The sequence below is a fragment of the Agelaius phoeniceus genome, chromosome 29, assembly GCF_051311805.1.
Source record: "Agelaius phoeniceus isolate bAgePho1 chromosome 29, bAgePho1.hap1, whole genome shotgun sequence".
In the NCBI taxonomy this organism is placed as follows: domain Eukaryota; kingdom Metazoa; phylum Chordata; class Aves; order Passeriformes; family Icteridae; genus Agelaius; species Agelaius phoeniceus.
Window position 1 is genome coordinate 4,236,771 of NC_135293.1, and position 22,288 is coordinate 4,259,058.

At 54.3% G+C, this 22,288-nt stretch overlaps 4 protein-coding genes across 10 annotated transcripts in view; 3 read left to right on the forward strand and 1 right to left on the reverse strand.

The window, feature by feature from the left end:
• LINGO3 (leucine rich repeat and Ig domain containing 3) overlaps positions 1-3,478 on the forward strand; it is a 36,070-nt gene extending 32,592 nt beyond the window's left edge. For all 4 annotated transcript variants that reach the window (XM_077191586.1, XM_077191585.1, XM_054650337.2 and 1 more), the window contains one exon: positions 1,185-3,478. In XM_077191586.1, coding sequence (XP_077047701.1) covers positions 1,218-3,023 — 1,806 coding nt within the window. In that variant the 5' untranslated portion in view covers positions 1,185-1,217 and the 3' untranslated portion in view covers positions 3,024-3,478. The remainder of the gene's footprint in view (positions 1-1,184) is intronic.
• Positions 3,479-11,133: 7,655 nt separating this feature from the next.
• On the forward strand, positions 11,134-15,329 carry PEAK3 (PEAK family member 3). Its single transcript, XM_054650336.2, has 4 exons — positions 11,134-11,354; positions 12,007-12,134; positions 12,623-13,248; positions 13,725-15,329. Exons 1-4 carry the CDS (start codon positions 11,248-11,250, stop codon positions 14,715-14,717), a joined length of 1,854 nt encoding a protein of 617 aa, XP_054506311.2. The 5' UTR covers positions 11,134-11,247; the 3' UTR covers positions 14,718-15,329.
• Positions 15,330-17,750: 2,421 nt separating this feature from the next.
• On the reverse strand, positions 17,751-21,394 carry OAZ1 (ornithine decarboxylase antizyme 1). The gene is given in 6 exon segments (XM_054650347.2): positions 17,751-18,193; positions 18,301-18,386; positions 18,880-19,052; positions 19,150-19,236; positions 19,238-19,295; positions 21,196-21,394. Coding segments are annotated over 6 exon segments (651 nt in total). The 5' UTR covers positions 21,312-21,394; the 3' UTR covers positions 17,751-18,062.
• A 218-nt stretch (positions 21,395-21,612) lies between these two features.
• The window catches only part of JSRP1 (junctional sarcoplasmic reticulum protein 1), a 42,682-nt gene continuing 42,006 nt past the window's right edge, over positions 21,613-22,288 (forward strand). For all 4 annotated transcript variants that reach the window (XM_077191356.1, XM_077191354.1, XM_077191353.1 and 1 more), the window contains exon 1: positions 21,613-21,731. The gene's annotated coding sequence lies outside the window, so the exon portion shown is untranslated. The remainder of the gene's footprint in view (positions 21,732-22,288) is intronic.

Sequence of the window (22,288 nt, forward strand, 5' to 3'; positions counted from 1 at the left end):
GCAGCACCCAGCCAGCCAAAAGTGTCTCTGGGGTGAAACACCACAGTTGCTGCTATTTGGTTCAGCACCTCTCGGGTTTTTGGTTGTTAATTGCTGCCCCGAGATGTGCAGGATGTCTCTGTTTCAGCCCTCACGTCTGAAGAATGAGTCAGAGCTCTTCAGTTTTCAGTCTTGAAGTTGTTTATTAATTCTTATCTATAAAATTTTCTTTCTGCCCAGCCGAGATCTGCTCAGCAGGGCAGCCACAGGTACTCTGACCACCCCTAAGGGGGTGTTGTCTTTTTATACCACAAACTACGTATAACATATTTACACTTAATTCCCAATACCTATCACCCATGTTAGACAGTGCACTTCTACTCTAAACCAATCCCAAAGTGCCAACATCACTGCAGAAAATGGAGAACAAGAAGAAGAAGAAGAAAGGCTGGACACGCCCAAGTTCCTCCATCTTGTCCCCATAACCCCCATACCAAAAATGCTAAAATCTACATTTTCACCCTGTGATCATTTTATTATTATACTATTTAAACTTCTGTGACTTTCAGGTCCTCATACAAAGCTGGTAACTTGCTCCAGGGGTCACAATCTAACCCGGAGGTGTTCTGGGCTTTGTGCCAGGGTCTCCGAGCCCCCTATCAGGGCTCTCGGCAACTCTGGACACCCGGAGGGATGCACTGAGCTCTGACAAGCACCAAGGGCCAGACAAGCTCAGGCATGTCCTGTCTGCAATATTGGTAATTATTCCAATAGGGTACTGTCGCAGATATCTTTTATGAAAAATCCTTTCCTTAGGATTTTTCCACCTGAGAAGCTGAGAGGCCTCAGGAACAAAATGTAAACATTGATTATCTGCTGCTGTGGAATGCAACAGGTGGATCTGTGATTAGTCCATGTTAAATGTTTCTAATTAATGGCCAATCATAGCCCAGCTGGCTTGGACTCTCTGTCTGAGCCACAAACCTTTGTTATCATTCCTTCCTATTCTATTCTTAGCCAGCCTTCTGATGAAACCTTTTCTTCTATTCTTTTAGCATAGTTTTAATGGAATATATATCATAATAAATCAGCCTTCTGAAACATGGAGTCAGATCCTCATCTCTTCCCTCATCCAAGAGCCCCTGTGAACACGGTCACAGGGTACGACCTTGTCCCTGCTGACTCTGCTCTCTCTGTTGTCACAGGCACATGGCAGAGCAGCAGTGAGCCCCTAGACCATGCCCCACACCATGAGATGGTGGCTCCCGCTGCTGGCCCTGCTGCTGTCCCCGCGGGCGGGCGCGTGCCCCGCGCGCTGCGAGTGCGCGCCGCAGCTGCGCTCGGTGCTGTGCCACCGCCGCCGCCTCACCGCCATCCCCGAGGGCATCCCCAGCGAGACCCGTGTGCTGGAGCTCAACAAGAACCGCATCCGCTGCCTCAACCCCGGCGACCTGGCGCCCTACCCGCTGCTGGAGGAGCTGGATTTCAGCGAGAACATCATCTCCAATGTGGAGCCCGGCGCCTTCAGCAATCTGTTCAACCTGCAGACCCTGCGGCTGCGGGGGAACCAGCTCAAGCTCATCCCCCCGGGGGTCTTCACCAAGCTGAGCAACCTGACCCTGCTGGACATCAGCGAGAACAAGCTGGTCATCCTGCTGGACTACATGTTCCAGGACCTGCGCAACCTGAAGAGCCTGGAGGTGGGCGACAACGACCTGGTGTACATCTCCCAGCGCGCCTTCTCAGGGCTGCTGGGCCTGGAGCAGCTGACCATTGAGAAGTGCAACCTGACCTCCATCTCGGCCGAGTCGCTGTCCTACCTCCAGAACCTGGAGGTGCTGCGGCTCCGGCACCTCAGCATCTCTGCGCTGGAGGACCAGAACTTCAAGAAGCTCTACAACCTCCTGCAGCTGGAGATCGACAACTGGCCACTGCTGGAGGAGGTGTCCCCCACCAGCTTCCAGGGCCTGAACCTCACCTCGCTCTCCATCACCTACACCAACATCACAGCCGTGCCCGCCGCTGCCTTGAGGAACTTGGTGTACCTGCGGTACCTCAACCTGTCCTACAACCCCATTAGCACTGTGCTGAAGGGCTCCTTCAAAGACCTCATCCGGCTCCAGGAGCTCCACATTGTGGGTGCTCTCCTGGTGTCCGTGGAGCCGCAGGCTTTCTCCGGCCTGAGACAGATCCGGCTGCTCAACCTCTCCAGCAACTTCCTGTCCACGCTTGAGGAGAGCACCTTCCACTCGGTCAACACGCTGGAGACGCTGCGGGTGGACAGGAACCCCCTGGCCTGCGACTGCCGCCTCCTCTGGATCCTGCAGCGGCGCAAGACACTCAACTTCGACGGGCAGCAGCCCATGTGCTCCTCACCGCCCGAAATCCAGGGCAATGCCCTGCGTGACTTCCCAGACTCAGTGCTCTTCGAGTACTTCACCTGCCAGAAGCCCAAGATCCGGGATCGGAAGCTGCAGCACGTGACGGCGCGGGAGGGACAGTCCGTGTCCTTCCTGTGCCGCGCCGACGGGGAGCCCGACCCCTCCATCGCCTGGGTGTCCCCCCAGCACCGCATGATCACCACCCGCAGCACGGGCCGGGCCACGGTGCTGCCTGGGGGCACCCTGGAGATCCGTTTTGCCCAGGTGCAGGACAGTGGCACCTACATCTGCATCGCCAGCAATGCCGGTGGCAACGACACCTACTTTGCCACGCTGACGGTCAAGGGGCGCCCGGCCGACGGCGCCCACCTCGCCAACCGGACTTTGTACCTCAGCGACTTCAATGACACCTTCCACAACAACACCCAGGTCTTCTTGAAGTTCACCTTGGACCTCAAGACCATCCTGGTCTCCACGGCCATGGGCTGCATCACCTTCCTGGGCGTGGTGCTCTTCTGCTTCCTCCTGCTCTTCGTCTGGAGCCGCGGCCGGGGGCAGCACAAGAACAACTTCTCCGTGGAATATTCCTTCCGCAAGGTGGATGGCCCCACCACCACCACCGGCCAAGGAGGGGCCAGGAAGTTCAACATGAAGATGATCTGAGCCTCTCCCAGAGGAGAACCATTTTTTGCAGCCCAGTCCTCAGCTGGGAGGGCTGGGAGGGCTGTGGGAGCACCGGCCATGTCCCAGAGCTGGCAGAGTGACCTTGCTGTGCTGGGACATGGCTGGAGACAGAGGTGCCACAAGCCAGCAGGATCAGAACTGTGGGGACCTCAGGGTCGGGGAGGGATGACCCCGATGTCCTGGCCCTGTCGAGAGCCCTCAGGGCTCAGGGGCTGTCCCAGGGGCTCCTGATGTAGCGAGGTTTTTGCTACCAACTATGCATTTCTTGAGCCAAAAGATCAGCAGTGTTTGGGCCTGGGAGAAAAATGCTTCCTGTTTTCCTCCCACCCTTTCCCTTTTTTTGTAAGGGACTCTTCAGAAAACTTTCCTGGTAGTTGTTTGTGGTTCTTTTCTTGTTGTTGGTGGGGGTTTTGGTCCAATTTTTTTTTTTTTTTAATGAATTTCCAAGAGAAATGTCTTCCGGGGCGATGCAGGACTGGGGAGGTTGTGCCAAGCTCGGGGGTCCCCCAGCCCCTTGGCAAAGACAGACCCCCATCCTCCCGGGCACAGATGTGCCTTGAGAGCTTTTCATCCATGGATTTAAGATCCAGCATCTGCCAATGTGGGTGCCCGGGGACACTTCTGCACAAGCAATAATAACCCTCCAGGGCCAGGCTCTGAGGAGGTGTCAGCAAGAAGAAAAAGGGAAAAAAGGCAAAACGAGGGCAAGATCATTAAAATCAGGAAGAGCAACCCCAGGGTGATGCAAGGCCTCCCCATCTTTGCATCCACCCAATGGAGGGTTGGGATTCCTACGGGTTCAAAAGGCACTTTGGGTTAATTTTCTTGGAGTTGCAAAGTCAAAATCAGCAGAAGAGCAGGACCTGGCTTATCGTGTGCAGGGAGGTGCTACGGCCCAGGAAAGAAGAGGAGAGAAAAGCTGGGAAGAAGCAGTCCAGGAGAACATCCTGGCTGACACCTCCATCCCAGATCCTGCACCCTCCAACGCTGACGACCACAGGTCAATGTCCCTGGGGCTGCTTCTGCTGCCACAGGGGTGGTTCCTGCCTTCCCATCCCACCCCTTCCCAGGCTTTGCCCTGGCTCTGCCTCAGGGTGTGGATTTTTGTGTGAGGGAGAAGGAATGAAGCTGGAATGGAAGAGCCTGGATGTGACCTGGAGGATCCAGGGAGTTCATTGCTTCCTCCTCTTCCTCCTCCCACGTGCACTCTGGGGGTTGCTGCAGGTCCCACCTCTGTCCCCATTCCTGCAGGGATATTTCCCACCTGGATGTCCCTTCTCCAGCCAGTGATGGTCAGGCTGGGAGCTGGAGGGAGCAGCTGCCCATTCCCTGATGGGCATCCTGGAGTGGCACCAGAGCATCCGAGGGGTTGGGAGCTTTGTGGGGCACAAGTGGCTGCTCAGAACATCCCCCCAACCCTGTTCTGCTGCCACAGGGTGCCCCCCACCCATCCATCATCCATCCATCCATCCATCCATCCATCCATCCATCCATCCATCCATCCGTCCATCCATCATCCATCCATCATCCATCCATCCATCCATCCATCCATCCGTCCATCCATCATCCATCCATCCATCCATCCATCCATCCATCCATCATCCATCCATCCATCCATCCATCCATCCATCCATCCATCCGTCCGTCCGTCCATCCATCATCCATCCATCCATCCATCATCTGTCCATCCATCCCCCATCCATCCATCATCTGTCCATCCATCCATCATCCATCCATCCATCCATCCATCCATCCATCCATCCATCCATCCATCCATCCATAATCCATCCATCCATCCATGTCCATCCATCCATCCATCATCCATCCATCCATCATCCATCCATCATCCATCCATCCATCCATGTCCATCCATCCATCCATGTCCATCCATCCATCCATCCTTCCATCCATCCCCCATCCATCCATCCATCCATCCATCCATCCATGTCCATCCATCCATCCATCCATCCATCCATCCATCTCCATCCCTCCCTGCCGTGGGTCCGTCTGTCCCTGTGGCCCCTCATGCCCGGTGCCCCTCATCCCCAGCCGTGCATGCCGTGTCCTCCCAGGGTCCTGTTTGGTGTCTGGGGTTTTTTTATCCTTGGGGAGGGGATGGGAGGGGGGGTGGGAGGGCAAGGAGGGGGTCGGGCATGGACCCTCACAGTGGGAGCAAAGGGCAGTGCAGACCTGGCACAATTTTCTATGTAACGAGCATGTGAGATGTATTTGTGAGCAAAACAAAAAAAAAAAAAAAAAAAAAAAGGAAAAAAAGGGATTTTTGTGGCTCATTTGGGTTTTTCTCCCCCTTTTATTCCCTATGTGCCTCGATAAGAAAAGGCAAAATCAGTGGGCAAAGCCTGAGCAGGAGCTGGAAAGGGCAGGAGCACCAGAACTCACAGCTCTGAGCTCTCCAGACCTGCTGCAAGCTGGGAAGCTCCTGGAATTCCAGCAGTCCTTCCCGCCTTCCTGGGGCTCTGCGGGGATTTGCAGCCCCTGAGTCCATCCCCACCATCAATCCCACAAACCCCACATAAACAACGTGAAAGCACCTCCCAGAGGGTGCCAAAGTCCATATTAATAACTAATAAATGATTAATGCACATGTGCTAACAGACTGCTGCTGCTATTAATCGATTATTAATTATTAATGCTGTGTTTAGGAGGATGTGCCAAAAGTGGAGGGTGCAAAGGCAGCACCTCGAATCCTGCTGGCAGGAAACTTGGGGTTTGGGGGGTTAAAAGGAGTCACATCCACCCCAGAGTGCGCACAGGGAGCCAAATCCCTTGGATGGGACTGGAAAATCGGGCATGTGCCAGGGGAAACTGAGGCACAGGGGGGCACTGCAGTGGGGCAGGAGCCAGTGGGGAAGAGGAGGTGGTTCCTCTCCACAGAGTGACCCTCCCAGTGCCCTCCTCATTCCCCCAGCCCCAGGGCACAGCCTGGCCCTCCCAAGGCCACCCCTGCCCTTGGCACAGCTGCCACTGCTGTCCCCACCACGGGCTCAGCCAGCCCAGGGTCTCCTGGCTAAAGAGAAAGAGAAGCTGGGAAAAAAGTTATGGAAATGGTGCCTTGGAGCATCCAGGGGTGTTCCAAGAGGTTAGAGAAAGTCCCAGGTGCTGCCTGGAAAGATCAGACTCAAACTGGGTGTTCCCATAGACCAGATCATCCATTCCAACTGCAGGAACTACCAAAAAAAAAAAAAAAAAAAAAGCAGATTTTCTTGGTCTCTCTATATATTAACATCATTTTGCTTGGAAACTCCAAACAGGAGCACATCCACACTGAAACACAGACATTTTAAACCATCCCATTCACTGATTTTCGGGTAAAAACATCATAATTTTAACCAGTTACCCTTTGGAGAGGCCACGTCCCGTGAGCTGCACCTTCCATGGGCCAATGTTATGTTTGCACCAGTTTTATGTTTGAGGGGGCCACCTGTCCTTGTGTCCCCCTCAAGGGGGCAATGCCCCTCCCCAAAGCCCCCATGTCCCTTTGCCAGGCTCAGTGCCCTGTCCCCTGCCAGCCCTGGCTCTCCCAGCACAGACTGGGCTGGCACTGGGAGCAAAGCAATATTGTAAATCAAAGGTGACTCCAGCGAAGGGGAGAGAATGATGAGGAGGATTCTATGGATATCAGAAGGTTAATTAATTACTTTATTATACTATTGTCTTGGTTTGGAAAGACAGGTGCCTGCTAAGGAAGGCAGGAGCCTCCCCTGAAATGGATAAAATGAACCTCTCCCCTCCAAATTGCTATAAATTTTAAATTAAGGGGCTCTCAGGCAACAAAAATATGGGAGCAGGAAATAACAGTTCTTTAATAGGAAATAAAATAAAAGGATAAAATAAACAAAAATAAACAATGCAGTAAACTAAACCAACACTGCCAGAGTCAGAACCCAGCCTGACACCCTGTGGGTCAGGGTGTTGGCAGCAGAACCATTGGAATTGTGGCTCAGCCCTCCTGCAGTGTCAGGGGTGGTTCTGCTGGAGCAGGGATCCTGGAGAAGGGTGGAATCTTCCTCTGAAGATCCAGTGGCAGAGGCAGCTGCTGTTCCTCTGGGAAATCCAGTGCAGAAGCTGTGCTGGTGTTCCAGAATCTCCAGATTATATCCAGGCAGGAATGCTTGGCTGGTGTCCCAGAATCTCCAGATTATATCCAGGCAGGAATGCTTGGCTCCTCCCTCTGGGCTCACATCTCCCAATGGGATGCTGTAGTTCTTATCAACCATGCAGGGGCATTCAATGGCTGTTATCAGCAGATGTCTGCCCAGAGGGAGGAGTGGGTGTGAAAGAGATAAGGGAAACTGCCCACTGAACAGAAGACAGCTGCCATGGAGATGGTAATAGAGTACATCTTGCCTTGCAATCTGGAACAGCTCTACATTTTATCTAAACTGAATCCACTAAACACTCACTCTGCACACAACTGTTTACACTGCACTGAATCTCATGGCTGTTAGCTCACAGTCCCAACACACACACACAGTTGGGCCTGATAGGCCAAGGAAACAAAACATCTTCACTTTGGATAAACAATCTCTATATTTGTCCTGATTTAGGGCAAATTCGGGAGAAAACCTCCAAAAGGGGCCCCTCCAGAAAGCAAACCCACAGGGCTCTTCCCTCCAACTGGTTTGGAAAGATTCCTCTGAGAGAAGTGGAAAGAACCTGTTTATTTAACAGGCACAGCACCCCCCAGCACACAAAATGAACAATACCAGATGACACCAATATTTCACCACTCTGAAAAAGATGACAGCTTCAGAAAGTCTCTCCTGGGGGTGGTCGCTCTGTTATCAGTCTGTCCTGTGCTGGGGCAGCTGCTGCAGCCACAAGGGGCAAACTCTCGGTGTTTCCCAGGTCCCAGTCCAGAGCAGGTTCGAGTAGGTCCAAAAAAGGGAAAGGAGAAACAGTCCAGGGAAAATTTGGGCTGCTTAGCTAAACTAACTAATGAGCAGGAGCAAAAAGCAAGAACAAAGCAGAAGCAAGAGCAAGAGCAAAGCAAAAAGCAAAAGCAGCACCATGTACTGCCCCATTTCTGTGTCCCGCCAGCTGTGGGGGAGCAGCTGATAACAAAACAAAACAAAACTTTCACTCTTCAGAGCCAGTCTTGAAGGCACAGAACATGATATCCAGAATAAACAGAACAGATACAAGCATCATAATGTCACCCTAGGACAATATTGTATTCTACTTGGGCACACAACACAGGCACAGCAAGTGATAAGAGTTGTGTTTTCCCTTTCTCTGGGATTCAGAGAATGTGAATCTCAGAAATCCTTGGGAAGAATTGTGCCTTGCTTTTCTCTCTGTGAAATGTGGCAACAAAGCAATGCCTCCATCTGCTGGAGAAATGAGCCCTGGGCCACCCCAGCCCGGAATTCCAGACCCCAAAAATTCCCTGGGGGCCGGGGAGGCTCCCACTCCCTCCCCACCACACGACGGGGGTGGCCCTGGTTGCCAAAATAACCGTGAGGCTGCAGCCCCCGTGAGAGAGAGCTGCCGTGAGAGGAAGGAGGAAATTGGGGTTTTTCTCTCATTTCCTGCTTCAAGATGAGTTTCGTGGCGCAGGGAGGTGAAGGGTGGAGGTTACATCTCCTGCCTGTGCCCGAGGGTGTGGGAGCCAGGACTGAACCCCCTGCTCCTTTTGGGGGTGGTGCAGGATGGAGATGCTGAGAGAGCCCCCGGGTGGGTTCAGTGCCCCAGGGATCAGCCCTGAGCTGAGCACGGAGCATCCCCACAGCACCTGGGGCTGCTGAATGATGTCACGGCAAAAAAAAAAAAAACAGCAAAAGAAATAAAGACAATTAGAAAAATGCCATTTTCCAGCAGCTGCGATTAAAGATCCTATCTCCCACTGGGAAGAGAAATCAATTTCCTTACAAAGCAAAAAGGCTGGAGTTAAGAAAACTTCCCTGCATCAGTCCCCCAAATCCAGGGGGAAAAGGGCTCAGCAGCTCCTGCACCAGTCTGCAAATGCTGTCAGTGCCATCAGGGCCAGCAATGCCACCAGGGCCATGTCCTGCAGCTGATTTATCCACCTGGAACAGGCAGCAGGACCTACCAAAGGATTCATGGATGCTCCACTAAATCAGAATTTTGCACAGTCCTGCAGAGGTTGGCAACAGGAAATGATTGTCCTTGTTAAGGGCTTGGGTGGCTTTTAAACTTGGCATTTTCTCCTTGGTTGGAGTAAGACAAATGAGGAATTTCACAGCTAAAAGGCAGTTCCTGGCTGCCCCTCTTTCCCTGGCCACCTCTCTCTAGCTTGGCAGGGTCCCAGGATGGCAGGAATTCTGTCATTTTATTCCTACCATCTTTTGGTACTTCTTAAAGGCAATTTTATTCATTAGGGAAAAACAGTGATGCTTCTAACACTGTGAGGGTGGGCAGGCCCTGGCACAGGGTGCCCAGAGCAGCTGGGGCTGCCCCTGCATCCCTGGCAGTGCCCAAGGCCAGGCTGGACAGGGCTGGGAGCAGCCTGGGACAGTGGGAGGTGTCCCTGCCATGGCAGGGGTGGCACTGGGTGAGCTTTGAGGTCCCTTCCCACCCAAACCATTCTGGGTTGTTGGTGCAACATGGGGTGGATGGTGGAGATTGTCCCCTCCCAGAGCCCTGCTCCTCCTCCCTGAGCTGGATCCAAGCATGACTCAGCCCCACAGAGTTTTTATCAGCTCTCACACACGGCCCCAGCACCCAGAAACAGCCCCAGCCCCAGCCAACAGCCACAACCCTGGGAAATACAGAAATAAACACAGGGAGGGAGCTGTGGGCTCCCCATGGGGGTGGCTGCAGGCTCCCAGCACCCCCCGACTCCCACCCCAGCCACCAAAACCCTGCAGAGGTGCCTGGGCCCAGGGTCCTGCTGTTCTTGGGCTCCAGAAGTGAAATTTTCTGTTTTCCTCATGGAAATCCACATTTCCCAAAGGCTGCTCATCCCAACCTCGCTGCCCCCAGGAGAAATCCCTGCAGCTGCCTTGCCACAGCACCCACAGTGGCACCACTGGTGACTCAAAGAGTGAATAGGAAATATTGAAATATTTGGGCTTTAGAGTGTTTAAAAAGTGACTTCTTCCTAGAGGGGATAGACACCAATGGGAGGATTTTTTCCAGCTAAGTTGGGTCACTTGTGCACTTTGAGCATCTGTAAAGCTCTGGGAGACAAAATCAAAAAAAAAAAAAAAAAAAAGAGGTTTTTTCCAAGGTTTTTTCCAAGAGTTGGGCTCCTCTCAAGCAATGGCTGCAGCAAATCCCAGCAAAAAAGACAGATCACAGATCAAAGAATCTTCTGAGTTGGAAGAGAAGCACAGGGATCATCAGTTCCAATTCTTAAAGGAACTGAACCCACAACCTCAGTCCATGGAAGAAAATTAAAATATTCCTCCTTGCCAACCCCTCCCAGAGTAATAACCCAGAGCAAGGGGGTTTTAATTATGTAGGGGCAATTAATTATGTAATTTGAGGGGGGTTTGGGGGGGTCAATCCCCTCCTCAGAGCAGCTGCCACCCTTCAAGCCATCCCTGGAGCCATCTAGGAAGGAGGAGCAGCTGGAGGGACACAAACCCACAGGTGGCACTGATGGGGACACAGTGACCAGGGCCAGGGTGTGACCGTGTTCACAGGGCTCTGAGGATGAGGGAAGAGATGAGGATCTGACTCCATGTTTCAGAAGGCTTGATTTATTATTTTATGATATATATTACACTAAAACTATACTAAAAGAATAGAAGAAAGGATTTCATCAGAAGGCTGGCTAAGAATAGAATAAGAAAGAATTAATAACAAAGGCTTGTGGCTCTGACAGAGAGTCTGAGCCAGCTGGACTGTGATTGGTCATTAATTAGAAACAACCACATGAGGCCAATCCCAGATGCACCTGTTGCATTCCACAGCAGCAGATAATCAATGTTTACATTGTGTTCCTGAGGCCTCTCAGCTTCTCAGGAGGAAAAATCCTAAGGAAAGGATTTTCCATAAAAGATGTCTGCGACACTGGGGCAGTGCCAGGGGGCTCTGGGGGAGCGAGGCCAAACCCGGCTGAACCAAACTCAACTAAGCCAAGCCCAGCTGAGCCAAGCCCGGCTGAACCAAACCCAGCTAAGCCAAGCCCAGCTTCCTTGAGCCGAGCCCGGAGCAGGTTTTGAAAGCACATCCTGCCGGGCTGGGAGGCAGCACAAGGCGAGCCCCGAGCGCCATGGGCAGCACCAGGAGGGGCTGGGACGGGCAGCAGGAGCTGCTGCGGCTCCGGGATGCGCAGCTGGAGCCCCGTGGGACCTCCCTGCCCCCAAGGACACCTCACAGGTACCGAGGGCTCTGCAGAGGGGAAGGAAGGAGCTGCTCTCAGCACGGCTGCTGCCCCAAGCCCGGGGTTTTGAGGGGTCTGGGGAGCACTGGGGAGTTGGGGGCACCATCTGGGGTTGCTCAGACAGAGCTGAACTTTGGAGATTCCAGCAGAACGGGGAGGTTTAGACAAAGCCACCGTGGTTTTGGTATCGCTAGTGGCAGAGCCCAGCGCCAGGACAGGGAAGTGAAACCAGGGGCTCCATCCCCGTGCCCTCCTCCTTCGGGCTCCCTCCCCATGCCCAGACCCCTGTCCTGTCCCCCAGGCTTGGCTGGGGCTGTCAAAGGCCTTTCCTGCTCTTGTCCCACACCTCTCCCAGCGCTGTGTCCTCCCTGGGGTCACCCAGCAGGGCCCACCGGTGCCACATCAGGCCCTGGGCACACCTGGGTGTGTCCCGTGCGTGGGGAGCCCCTGGGGCCTCTGCCAGCCCCAGGATTTCCCAGAGCGGCAACTGAAGTCACTGGGCCACCAAACTCCCCGCGTTTCTCCCCAAAACCGCCCCAGCAAGGCTCCCCAGGCCGCTGCTTCCCCTTTTCTGAGCGTTCCTCCCCCGAGCCGGCCCCGGGGGCAGCGGGAGCCCGGGGGTGACGCTGCTGCTCCCGGCCCGTGCAGGCCCAGCTCCGTGCCCCACAGCGCCAGCCCGGACCCGGCTGCCCCCGGAGCGGCCACCCCCATGCCGGACACGCCGGGGGGGTGCCCCCCTCGCTCCCCCAGCTCAGCCCTCATCTACAGCAACGTGGGTGAGTGACCTCCTGGCCCTGCTGTGCCCCTGCCTGCCGAGTGTCACCTCGGGCGGTGGCACTGCTGGCCCTGTCCTTCCCCCCCCACCCCGTGTCACCCCTCTGGCCGGTGCTGGCTGTGGCTTTGGGGCTGGAAATTTGGAAATATGCAGGGGGCAAAGAACAACGTGCTGTACTCCCACCCCGTCCCACCCCCCCTATCCCACCCCATCCATCCCGTCCCACCCGCCCTATCCCACCCCATCCCACCCCATCCATCCCATCCCACCCACCCTATCCAACCCCATCCCATCCCATCCCACCCCACCCCACCCCATCCCATCCTACCCTATCCCACCCTATTCACCCCATCGCACCCTATCCCACCCTACTCACCCCATCTCACCCCATCCCACCCTACTCACCCCATCCCACTCATCCCATCCCATCCCATCCCACTCCTCTCCTCTGTCCTGTCTGTCCTGTCACGTCTGTCCCTCCGTCCCCAGGAGAGCTGCGTGCCCACCTCGTTCCCCGCAAGGCCAGCCGAGGGGAGGGCGCTGTGAGACCCCTCCCCCGGGCCCAGCCAGACCCGCTGCCTCCCCCCCTGCCCAAAAAGCAGCTCCAGCGAGCCGAGTCCCTCCCGGCGCCGGCACCATCCCAGCGCTGCCATGAGGAGCCCGAGCCGCGGGCTGGCAGCAGCCTGTACAGCATCCCGGCAGGACAGGGGGCTCCCCCCCGGGACAGACCCTCCAAGAAGCCCCTGAGCAAGTCCCAAAGCCTGGGGGAGCCGCTGGCCCCAAGCAGCCCCCAGAAAGCCCCCTCAGGCCGCCTGAAGGAGCTGACATTTGGGACAGGGGACGGCGAGCTGGGGCAGCTCCTGGAGAGCCCAGCCGGGGTCTCTGGGGTGGTTTTGGGGTGCCAGGAGGCCTCCCTGGCCCGGCTCTCGGCTCTGCTGCAGGAGGAGCTGCTGGGGCCCGAGGAGAGGCAGCAGCTGCTGGAGGCAGAGCTGGTGGGGAAGCGCTGGGCAGCCCTCGGTGTCCTGGAGCCCCAGCCCTGCTGCCAGAGCGGGGACGCCTGGTACTTCAGGGTGGGCTTCACCTTCCAGCACAGCCAGCTGCAGTTGGCAGCCAAGGTAAGGGGGGAATCAGGGTGAGAGGTCTGGGTGGTGCAGAGGGAGCCAGGAGATCCAGGAGTGTTGGCTTTTCCACGGAACACGACACTGGGGCCACTTCCCCTTTCTGCAGCCACTTCTGCATTGCTGGATGACACAGTGCTGCTGGCAGGGGCTGGCTGGTGAGGGTGACACTTCCCCTGGGGGCAAGGGACATGTCAAAAAACAGCCCTGCTGGGGGACCGGTCCTGCTAACTCAGCCAGAGGGGCCAGCACAGGCAGAGGAGAGGATGGAGCAGAGCTGGCTGCCAGGAGAGCAGGATGAGAGCCCAGCCCATGCATCACCCTCATATCCCAGCTCTGGCTCCATTCCTGGGTTCAGAGGGTGCAGCACCACATGCGGGTCACAGCAGGGCTGGTGGCCCTGAGCTGGCAGGGTGGCCCAGCCCAGGACAGCTGTCCCTGCACAGCTGGCCCTGTCCTGTGTGTCCCTGCAGGTCCCCAAGCCGTGCTGCTCCAGCCTGGCCGTGCAGAGCTCCCTGGGCACGCACTGCAGCATCCAGCGCCTGCTCGGCCGCTTCACCGACCGCCTCCCCCGGGAGCTGGTGCTCCCAGGGATCCCTGGAGCACAGAGCCAGGGCCCTTCCAGAGAGGGGCCAGCCTGTCCTGCCCCCCAGCCCGTCCTGCAGGTGCTCCTTTGTGCCGAGGTTCCCCAGCAGACCCTGGCAGAGTTTGTGAAGGGCTCCCACGCTTTGCACAGGAGCAGCCCCGGGCACTACGAACGCCTGGGCTGCCTCCTGCTGCTGCAGCTCTGCATGGGGCTGGAGCACCTGAGGGGGCACAACGTGGTCCAGGGGGACCTGTGCCCTGAGAACCTGCTGCTGGTGCAGTGCCCATGTCCCCCCCAGAGGCAGAAGGAGCCGCTGGGACTGTCCCTTCCACGGCTGCTCATCAGCAGCTTCTTCAAGGTGCAGGAGAAGCAGAGACCTTGTTCCAGCAGCCAGGAGCTGGACTGGAGCCAGGCTCTTGCTGCACCTTCCCCTCCAACAGCAGCTGAGCTGAACTTGGGCAGACTGATCTATCAGATCTTGCACGTGGACATCTCCCTGGAGAACATTTTGGACTTCAGAAGCAAAAGGCTTCCCGAAATCCCCTCGCTGTCCATCTACTCGGCAGGACTGAAGCGCTTGGCCTCGCTGCTGCTGCACAGGGATCCTCACCAGAGGGTGTCCATCCTGCAGGCCAGGGCCATCCTGCAGGTGCTGCTCTGGGGACCACGCCAGGAGCTCTTTGCCAGGAGCAGGAAGAGCCTGGAGCTGCTCCAGAGCTGGCTGCAGGTCAAGAGGGCTCTGCTGCTCCTGAGCTTTGCAGAGAACTCAGCTGGGGCTGGGGTCAGCCCAGGCCTGGAGGAGTGGCTGTGCTGCCAGTACTTCCAGGGAGTCACTGAATACACCCTTTACCAGGTCACCCAGGTTCTCTATGCTCCCTAAACAACCTCCAGGAGAGCCCACCCAAAGGTCTCCTCAAAGCTCATGAAGGCCTGGCCAAACCTGTCTCTGCCCAAACCTGTCCCTGCCCAGGGCAGGGGAATTGGAACTAAGTTATTTTTAGGGTCCTTTCAGCCCAACTCATTCTATGATTCTATGAAATCCATCAGTTCCTGAGAAATTCCAGCAGGTCTTCACTGGGAAAGCTCTGCAAACCCAAACCCATGGATGATGAAGTGAGTAAAACCACAGGGTTTATACCCTCAAACAATTGTTCCTTGATCTTCTAAGTCTGGTTTATCAGAGCACCTGAGGAAAGGCAGCTGGATGGGAGTCCCAAGCACCAATTTAGTGGCTGATAATACCAAATAAAGTTTATGGGGTTCAGACTTTGAACAAAACCCTCTCAGAGCCTTTTTGCAGCCACCAGGTTTTTGCTGTTTTAAACAACACTGAAAGCCACCCATCACAGCTCACCCTTCTCAGCAGAGGAGAAACAACAGCTCCTTCAGCCTGTGCTTCCCAGAGACAATTTGTGGAACAGTCACTAATAAAAATGACATTTTTAAAGGGAAAAATATAGCTTCAATAAAACCTGGAGCCAAGCCTCTCAAACACTGGTCCTTTATGTGCTTCTCTGCCAGCATTACACACGCCAGGGATGGATCCAGAGGGAAACACAAAGCCAAACTGCCCTGCCCGGTGGTGATTACCCAGAACAGCCTCCAATGGGCCCTTGTGAACAGCTCAGGTGAGTTCATGGGCACCAAGGCAGGGCTGTGGCATCTGCTCCTTGCTGTGAAACACCTGGCAGCACATGGGACCTGGGCCCAGTCCCCAAATCCATCCAGATGTCGAGGGACCAGCATGGTGAAGGTCATTTAAATTATTTCTCAGCAATTATTGATCCACTCACAGCCATCTAGGCTAAGTATCAGGAAAAATTCCTTCACTGAAAGAGTGATCAGGCATCAGCACAGGCTGCCCAGGGCAGTGCTGGAGTCACCATCCCTGGGAGTGTTCCAAGGGTGGATGTGGCACTTGGGGACATGGCTTAGTGGTGATGGGGTCATGGTCAGCCTCAGTGGTCTTAGGAAGCTTTTCCAACCTAAACAATTCCATGATTCAGTGACTCCATCACCTGACAGCAGCAGGGCTGTGCACACAGTGGGACAGAGCCTCCCCACAGCTGCTGTGCCCATGGATGTGACAGTGGCTCCCCAGGCAAACACCCAGAGCCTGGGGCATGGCTGGAGTGAGGAGGATTCCTCCTAGGAGTCCCTGAGCTCTAAAACACAAAGATAAACCAGAGCTGGGACCCTGCAGAGAGCAGCTCAGTCCCAGCCCCATGGTTGGTTTGCTCCCACCTGGAGCAGCACCCAAATCCCCCAGAGCAGCCTCTCCCTGCCCAGGCTGGACCCCATTAACCCAGGCACAGAAATGGGGCTCAGATCTCATTCCAGGTGTCCCGGGAGAGCCCAGCCCGCTGTCCCCGTGGCTCCTGCAGTATTTGCCGTGGCTACCAGAGGGCAGTAAAGGCCGTGGCACAGCCCCTCATCCCGGGGAGACAGAGCCAAACCCGCTCCCCCGGCTCCTGCCCAGTCCCCCAGTTTTGGTTTGCAGCGTGGGTGACCCCGTCCCCTTCTGCCAGGAGCATCCAAAGTCAGCAAAATGTCCCATGGAGGCAGGACCAGGCACATTCCACGCTCCTGTACCCGTGGAGAGCAGAACATGGCACAGGTACCACGTTGCAGAGGAAAACAGGGATTTTTCCAGATAACCATAGCAGGAGTTCAGCCCTGTGCCAGCCTCTTGTGCAAAACAAGGACACCCTCCCCTGGTCATGCCACCACCATGATATCCAGGAATATCCTGAGTGGGAAAGGACCCTCAGGGATCATCAGTGCAGCCCCTGGCCCCAACATCCCCATCCTGGGAGCTCCTGGAGCTGTGGCAGCCTTGGCACCATTCCCTGGGGAGCCTGGGCAGTGCCCAGCAGCCTCGGGGGGCAGAACCTTGCCCTGAGCTCCATGCCAAATCTCTCCCAGCCCAGCTTTGGGCAGTTCCTTTCTAAAAATCCCTCCAGGATTAGCACAATTGTAGGGCCACGAGAGGATTGGGATGAGTCAAATTAAAGAGCCCAACAAGAGCCCCCACTTTGCACCATCACTGCTCACACACCCCAGTGACTCTGTGCTGCATCTCCGAGGAGTTTCAGGGAACATTTCAGTGTATTCCATGGGATCCCAGCACTGCTGAGCCCAGGGATGGCTGTGGGAGAAACTTTAGGGCCTCACTCACACATTTCACAGCACTCAGAGACTTCTACTCACACCCAGCAGAACCTGGTGAAATAAACCCAGCCCAAGGATTCCCCCTGCTCCAAGGTTTTATAGAGGAAAGATTCATCAGCTCTAAACAAGCCTGCAAGTACTGAAAAACATGGAAACACCACAGTTTAAAGCTCAGCCCCTTTGGAACCTTATTTGTTGTAATTTCAGTCCCAGGTTTGTTAATTCCAGCATCTCAAGGAGCCCCAGCACAGCCCCCTCCTCACCCTTCAACCCCCCCAAGCATCCTTGGTGACACCACTGAGGTGCAGCAGTGCCACAAACCTTCCCAGCTCACAGCCAGAATTCCTGCACTCACCTGCACACACTGGAAAGGCTGCACTGGTACAGGAACACTATAAAATTCCAGGTATTTAAGTTGCATATTTGGTATTTAAAGCAGCCATGGGTTGAGCTGATCATGTTTCACTTGAGACTTCCCAACCAAATCACACCCTGAATATCGTCCAAAATACTGGCAGAGCAGGCAAGCACTGCTCCTAATTAGCACAGCTGCTAATTACTCACTAAAAGTAGACTTTTCCAGGATTGCTGGATTATTCCAAGCCCTGTCAGAGCACACCCATGAGTTCCAGTCAAGCAAAGAACAAGCAAAGCCTTTCCACACCTGCAACTTTAATGGTTGGGGCAGTTCCAGAGCCACCTCTTCAAGAGTGCAAGTCTTTAAACAGCTTAAAACCAGCAATAAAAAGTAAAATATAAATTTTTATTTAGAATTAAAGCAAATACTTCAGTATCACAAACACAATATTAAACTTCAAGAAATATACTGCTAAATTTGGAGGGAGCATTTATTTTTGCACAACCACGACATGCGCACAAAATCCAGAGAAAGATGTGGAGTCTGAAATTTTCAACATCTCACCACCAAAGCAGCTGGGTCACACAAGGTTTTCGTACAAGAGTTAAGATAGACTGGAATAAGATGTTGACAAAATTTCTACAGAATCATCTTTTATAGACAACAAGAAAGCTCTAAAGAGGCAAACATTGCAATCTAGTCTTCTTCTGCTGAGTCTCTCTCAAACGTGTAGGCCATGAAGCAAGCATCTGGTCTCTTGGGGACAAGGGGATGCCCTGGTCTCACAATCTCAAAGCCCAAAAAGCTGAAAGTACGGAGCAGTGCAGCTAGAAAATAAAGCAGGAGACAGGTTTCAGCCATGGCATAGTGAAAAATTCACCTGAAATTTCCACCAGAAGGCATTTTGTGTCTCTGGAGGCGCAGGAACACCCACCTCTGTCATCTCTGTTCTTGTGGAAACAGATGAACACGTGCTCAACTCGGAGCTGTTCTTCAGCAAACTCGAGAAGAACTGCAAAACTGCAAGAGAAACAGCAGGGGTTCAGTGTCCAGGGCATGTCCTGGGATGGGAGGGACCCACAGGGACCATGCAGGCCAAGCCCCAGCCCTGCACAGGCACCCCAACAACCCCACCCTGACTGTTTGAGCTCTGGCAGCAAGTGCTTCTTCAGAGAGAGCTTCAAGGCCCTGAGAGCCAATCCACACAGGAATTCCTAGGGAAGAGGCACAGGTTGGAGCCTCACACCACCAGATCCCTGAAGCCCAAGCAGGACTCCTCAGTGGCACAGAAAAAGCTGATGAGCTGCAGTGACAGACTCAAACAGCCTGGAAATCTCAGTGCCTAAACCAGCCTGAAACCCCAGACTTTGGTTCTGCCTGCAGCCCTGAAACCAGGCTCACAAGAGAGCCTTCAAAACCCAAAATTAAACTTTAAAAATACAAAGAGCAAAGTGTTGTCCCACCCCCCTGAGAGGCCTCGTGCTAATTCACAGCCAAGTTTTCCCTGCCCCACCTGTCCTTGCTCCCCTCAGGCAGAGCACCACTGGGAATTTCAATGTAGAGGTTGTTGTTGTTCAGCACTGCTCTCCAACTGATGTGTTTGGCATCTGTAAGCCTTGACTGGACATTGAGAATTCTTGTCCTGTTGTTAGGTGTTAGTTCTTCTGTGACATTCAGCCGATTATCCTGCAGCAGGGACAAGAGCAGAGTGATTTTCCTGCTCGTTTTCAGAGGAAGGATTGAAGCAGGGAATGTTATCAAGCTCACTGCACCTCATACTCACCGAATAAAATAAATTAGCTGAAAGATTGTGATCCCTCTGACTATTCCCTCGCCCACCTGGGATCTTCAGGGGTGGGTGAGGGACATCAGGAGCACCACCGAGGCCCCGGACCCAGGTTACTACAGCAATTGAAGGGAACCCTGGAACTGCAAAGGGAACATGGTTACACAGGCTTGGGCAAAGCCCTGGGACCTGCAGGATTCAAACAGTGTTAAAAACCCCAAACCTAGGCCAAAGGACTCCTCCCAATGCAAGTGGGAAGATAAAGGAAGCTCCACAGCAGGGAGCTGCCACTGCAGTATTTTGAGTGAAGACTCACTTGGAGATGAGAAATGCTCAGGCTGGGTGAGCCAGGTGTGTTTCTGTGCCAGGGCAGGCCTGATGTGAGCTCAGGAGAACCTTCCTGCAGGAATTTGCAGTTTTCTGCTCTCCTTGTTCTGAGGCAGCACAAACCTCCAGCCCAGCAAGGCAGGGATCACTTTTTTCCCTGGGTTATTCCCCACCAGACCTTCCCAAGAAATTCCAGGGAATTTCAGTTTCAGCTGATGCCACACCTGAACCTCTGCAAAACCTCCAAACCTCTTCCCACTGAACTCCTCAGAGCGATCCCACAACGCTCAGCACTCGAGGAGAAAAAACACTGCATTTTTGAAGGTGCAAGGATTATTTTTAAGTTTCTCCCCATCCTTTTCAAGGCTGTTTCACTCCTCCCGTGGCAGAGCAGCGCTGGCCCCTCCCTCTGCACCATCCTTCACCCGCAGGCTCCACTCTTGAGTTGCGTCATCTCAGCAGATGCAGCAATCGAGGCCCTTGGGGGAATTTTCACAATCGTCCTGTCTCCGGGTGCCAGCAGCAGCCACTGCAGCCATTTGCAAATCCGAATAAACAGCTACAAAATAATCCACCATTTTGCACCCGAGTTGCGGGGTTTGGATTGGTTTGGGGTTTTTTTTTAATTTCTTTTTTGGTTTTTTGTTGTTTGTTTTTTTTAAATGAGCTTGAAACTTGTGATGAATAATCCGTATTAAAAAGGCTGGAAACGGGCAGAGAGGTTAAATATTATGTGCTGGAAGGTAAATTATATTTATATTTTTAATATGAAGCAAGGGTAACAACTGCGAAGTTTTATTAAAAATACAAAATCTGCGCTAACTGAAGGCGTTATTTAAATTAAATGAGTATCCAACCCATTATTTTAAGCTCTTAGAAAGAGACGTTTTTCTTTAATATCAACATTATTTATTTTTATCTGAGAATGACTGTGAACTACACATTTTTAATTTCCCCCATAAATAACCTTAAAAACCCTTTTCCAAAGGTGTGCTGTGGCAATCTTCAATAATTTCACCTTTCTGCCCAAAAAGGTGGTGCAGAAGGAAGGTTTGCAGCCATAAATACATTTTACTGATGTTTACGTGCTCTTAGGGAGAAAAAAAAACAATCTTTAGCTCGCAGTTAAATATAGAAACGGTTAAAGAACTCCTTGCACAGTCCACACACGAGGTGGAAAGGGCAGATCGATGTCCTGAGCATCCAGCGCTCCACACCAGCCACCTTAATTCAGGTATTTTCTTTCTTCCCAGCACCTGTGGGGGGTGTTTTAATCTTTCGGTTGAGTTTTTAACCACCAGCTCTCGTAACACTCTTACCCTCGATTCGTTTTGCGGAGTATCCACGGTTACATAAGGGGATAACAGCCTTCAATCCTTCAATATCTTTGCCTAATTATTGTTTTCCCCGCGGCCCCCCCCCCCCCTCCACCCCCAGCCCTGTCCGGAGCCTCCCCCAGCCCGGGGGTGCCCTCAGGGGTCCCTCCCAGGGCCGGGGCAGCGTTGGGGCCTCAAAATCTCCTTTTTTTTGTGCTTTTTCCACCCTCCCCTGCCGCCTTTCCCCGCGGGGCCGGGGCCGGGCCGCCCCTCCCCCGCTGGCCACGCAGCGTCCCCCGCCCATCTCCGGCCACCAGGGAGGCGACAACGAGGATGAGGAAGAGGAAGGAGACAGCGAGGGCCCAGCGGTGCGAGGCTGAGGGAGGCCGCGGCGCCTCACCTGCTCTGTCCGGTACTGAGGCTCAGCACAGCGGGCATGATGGTGCTTTTATTCCCCTCTTTCTCTCTAGCGAAGCAGTGGCTGTTGAGTATCCGTTGCAGGGAGGATTTCACCATCCGGCCGCTCTGGTCCGAACCCCGAAACCCTCCGCCGCCTCCGCCCCCCTCTCCCCAGGCGCTGCTACACAAAATGGCACCCCGGCCCCACTGCCTCCTTATATACCCTCCCTCTGCCACGCCCCCTAAGAAGCCACGCCCCTCAGCGCGTGCCACGCCCTCGCACGAGAAAACGGCTTTTATTGGGCAGTTTAGGTGTCTATTTAAATATCTCGCTGTTTATTGGCTAAAGGAGCGCGGTGGGAGGGACTTCGGCTGGGGGTGCCGTACGGGAGGCGGGGGATAGCGGCGCGTGATTGGCTGCGCGCGGCGCGGGCGGGGCGGGGCCTGGCGGGGCATCGGCCGGCGGGCGCTCCGCAACCCCTCACTGCCCTCGGAGCCGCCGGTTCGAGTCCCGCGCCCGCGCCCCGCCCGGCTGAGGTAACCAGGGGGGCCGGGGGAGGAGCGGGGTGTGAAGGGAGCACCGGGAGGGAGAGACGTGAAGAGTCATGGAAAAACACGGGCACGTCCGTAGGGTGCAGCCCTGGGGCTGGAAGCGGCGGAGAGGCGGCCGCAGGATCACCTGTGGGACCCCCGGGGGCATCGCGCCCTCAGGGCTTCGCACGGAGCTCTATGCTGAGGGAAAGTTTTAATTAAAAATTAATAATGAACCCACCACAAGTAGTGGGGTGGGTCCCTGAAAAGTCGGGTTCTGGAGTTGTGAGCTGGTTTTGTTTGGACTGCTTCCCTTTGGGCTCGCTGTGGTTTATGGATTTATAGGGGAATAGGGTTGGGGAGTAGTTGGTTTGTGGGTTTAGAATGGAATAAGGATGGGAAATAGTTGGTATATGGATTTATAAGGGAATAGGGATGGGGAATAGTTAGGTGAAGGTTTTATAAGGGAATAGGGATGGGGAATAGTGAGTTTATGGGTTTATAGTGGAAAAGGGATAAGGAATGGATGGTTTGTGGATTAATAGGGGAATAGGGATGGGGAA

What these genes read in the sequence shown, in the direction of transcription:
- PEAK3 (XM_054650336.2), top strand. Translation starts at nt 11,248, where the DNA reads ATGGGCAGCACCAGGAGGGGCTGGGACGGGCAGCAGGAGCTGCTGCGG. An exon ending in CCCCCAAGGACACCTCACAG is followed by an intron (nt 11,355 to 12,006) that starts GTACCGAGGGCT and finishes CGGCCCGTGCAG; the next exon opens with GCCCAGCTCCGTGCCCCACA. An exon ending in AGCTGCAGTTGGCAGCCAAG is followed by an intron (nt 13,249 to 13,724) that starts GTAAGGGGGGAA and finishes GTGTCCCTGCAG; the next exon opens with GTCCCCAAGCCGTGCTGCTC.